Below are 2,468 nucleotides of genomic sequence, written 5' to 3' on the forward strand. Positions count from 1 at the left end.
AATTAAATAAAAAAGTTATTTGTAAATTTTTATTTTAAGCAATATTTTTTGAGATATAAGAGTTTAAATTTAGTCAATTATAGATTAGTACTCGTGAAGTGCATAAACCACTGATACTAGCGATGCGTTTACATGTTTCCATTTAATCGTAATCTAATAAATGGCTAAATTTAAACTCAATTCAAACTTATATCTCAAAAACTACTGCTTAAATTAAAAATGTACAAATAACTTTTTTACTTCATTTTTTAAAGACTTTCTTGCTATGATATTTTGATTCGCGAAATTCGGGACATCTTATATTTCATATGTTCTTTGTGTTTTTATAAAAATCAAAACATCACGTACACAAAATTTCGTTTTGCGGTATCCATTTCACAATCATTAGATTATCCGGTATTTCAAATGGCACTTTAATATCTAATTTCCACAGTACACGTTGTTTCAATTTCGACACAGCCAGTATAACTATCTTTATCTTGTCTATTCCAATAGCCTTCCATTTCACCCTTGTTCCTAACGATATTACGATGGCTCCATTCCTTGCTCCCTCAAGAAATGTACGCATATTCTACGAAATAATGGTGAACTAAACATTTCAATAATATTATACGATATATAAGCATAAATATTTTATTGTCAAAATAGCTAGTCGTAAATAGAAATGCATACTTTCAAGCGAATTATTTAAACAAAAAGTCAAATTTAAATTGTCGAATTTATTCATATGAGCTTCATATAACATTTTCTTTAAAAGTCTTTATCAATCTTTATAAATAATATTTTAAAAAATATTTTTAAGTTTTTAAATTTAGCAATATGCCACATATTATTTACTCTCTATAATTGTAATTCATCCTGTGCTTAATAAAAAAAATTAAATAGCAATTACTGAATAGTTAAAACTATATTATAATATAAATAACAGTTCCATAATTATATTATATTTAAATTCATATCAAGATTACATCAAATTTCCATTTCCTCAGTATGCAGTTTTTTGCAAATACTTTTTTTTCAATTTTTGCTTTTCAAATAAGAAGAATAATTGCTTTTACCTCGGGATACGTTACGACTACCTCGCCGGTAATCGGTTGCACGATCTGAGCATTCAGTCCTGCAATCTCTAGAGTGTTTGGCGGTAATGGGATTCCATAGTCGAATGTAGGATGACTATTGATTAGTACAATATTAATACTGTCTCTTTCTATTTCGTATAATGGCCTGGTTGCATGGCCTATGTATTTCGCAGTATGCCGTTGAATAATAGGCAAGTAATAATAATGTCGCATGAGATCATCCGCAACATAATATAGAGCATTCCATATTTTTTGCCAAAAACCTATAGGCTTTGCAGTATGCGGATAAGGTTGAACAGTTGGATAATTTGGGCCACCGATATAATCCTTCAGCCAAGGTGTAAAGCCAAACGGAACAAATCCCACAACGGGTGGCTTACCTTTAGCAACCTACAATACAATACAGTACAATACAATACCTAACAAACAATACAGAGTGATATTGGCAATAGCTAAAATTATATAACGGTTATTTTTATTGTAATACATAGACAAAATAAAATAATGTAAGAAAAAAAAAGCTCAATTTCAGCCAATTTTAAAATAGAAAAATTAATTTAATTTAATTTAATGTAGTTGACATAAAATAAGTTCAGATCGTTTCGAATATTAAAGTTTCTTGTTTGGCTGAGGATAACTTCGTAAAGTCGAAATATTCCGAACTCATTAGTACAGTATTAATACTGTCTCTCTCTATTTCATATAATTCATTTCATTCTGTTTACTCATTTTTTAAAATAATAGTTATATAGTTTTAACAATTTCCCGATTAATACCCTATGTATTTATAGAGCAATTATCTTTTCACATATTCTTAACCATTTCAGAAGTTCAATGTTTGTTTTAACTTGTTATCAAGATCTATTATCACTAATTATATAAACAATGACTAGGCGCTTGCTATATACAAATTGATTTATAAGGCAACTTCTTCGACTAAGTCGCTTGCAATTGAAAGTGGGTTATAAAACAATTACATTTTATTAATTAGCTAATATCTTTACCTCCCACAAGCCAAATAAACATTCAACTAATGTGATACCGTGCACTATAACATCAAACTCGACAGTCTTGATCATTTCCAAAAGATTCTTTGCTTCTTTAGTTTCTATCACTGTGCTACATGCTTTGATGCCATAATTGCGTATAAAATACACCATATAAAATGAGCTGTAATGCATCCATTCAGCTGGATTAAAATCCTCAGATCCTTCAAACTCATCCATCAAACCATCGAAAACCTGAAAATAATAAATAGATACTCTACACTCTAAAGGATAAGTGACATATTAAAGCCCCATCTACATAAGTCGCAAACGCACAACGCAAACGCAAATGCGGAGAAAAAAAAGAACGAAATGTCAAAAAATAAAAGAAAAGAAAGAGAGA

The 2,468-nt window shown here is 29.3% G+C and overlaps 1 protein-coding gene across 1 annotated transcript; it reads right to left on the bottom strand.

The window, feature by feature from the left end:
• Positions 1–340: 340 nt before the first annotated feature.
• LOC105460689 (UDP-glucuronosyltransferase 2B19-like) lies at positions 341–2,320 on the bottom strand (the record flags this gene model as incomplete). The annotated part of the gene is made up of 3 exons (XM_011707187.1): positions 341–571; positions 1,059–1,469; positions 2,084–2,320. Coding segments are annotated over 3 exons (879 nt in total), but the record flags the coding sequence as incomplete, so codon positions are not given.
• Between the last annotated feature and the right edge of the window lie 148 nt (positions 2,321–2,468).

The sequence above is a fragment of the Wasmannia auropunctata genome, unplaced genomic scaffold (genome assembly GCF_000956235.1).
Source record: "Wasmannia auropunctata unplaced genomic scaffold, wasmannia.A_1.0 LD317727.1, whole genome shotgun sequence".
Classification (NCBI taxonomy): domain Eukaryota; kingdom Metazoa; phylum Arthropoda; class Insecta; order Hymenoptera; family Formicidae; genus Wasmannia; species Wasmannia auropunctata.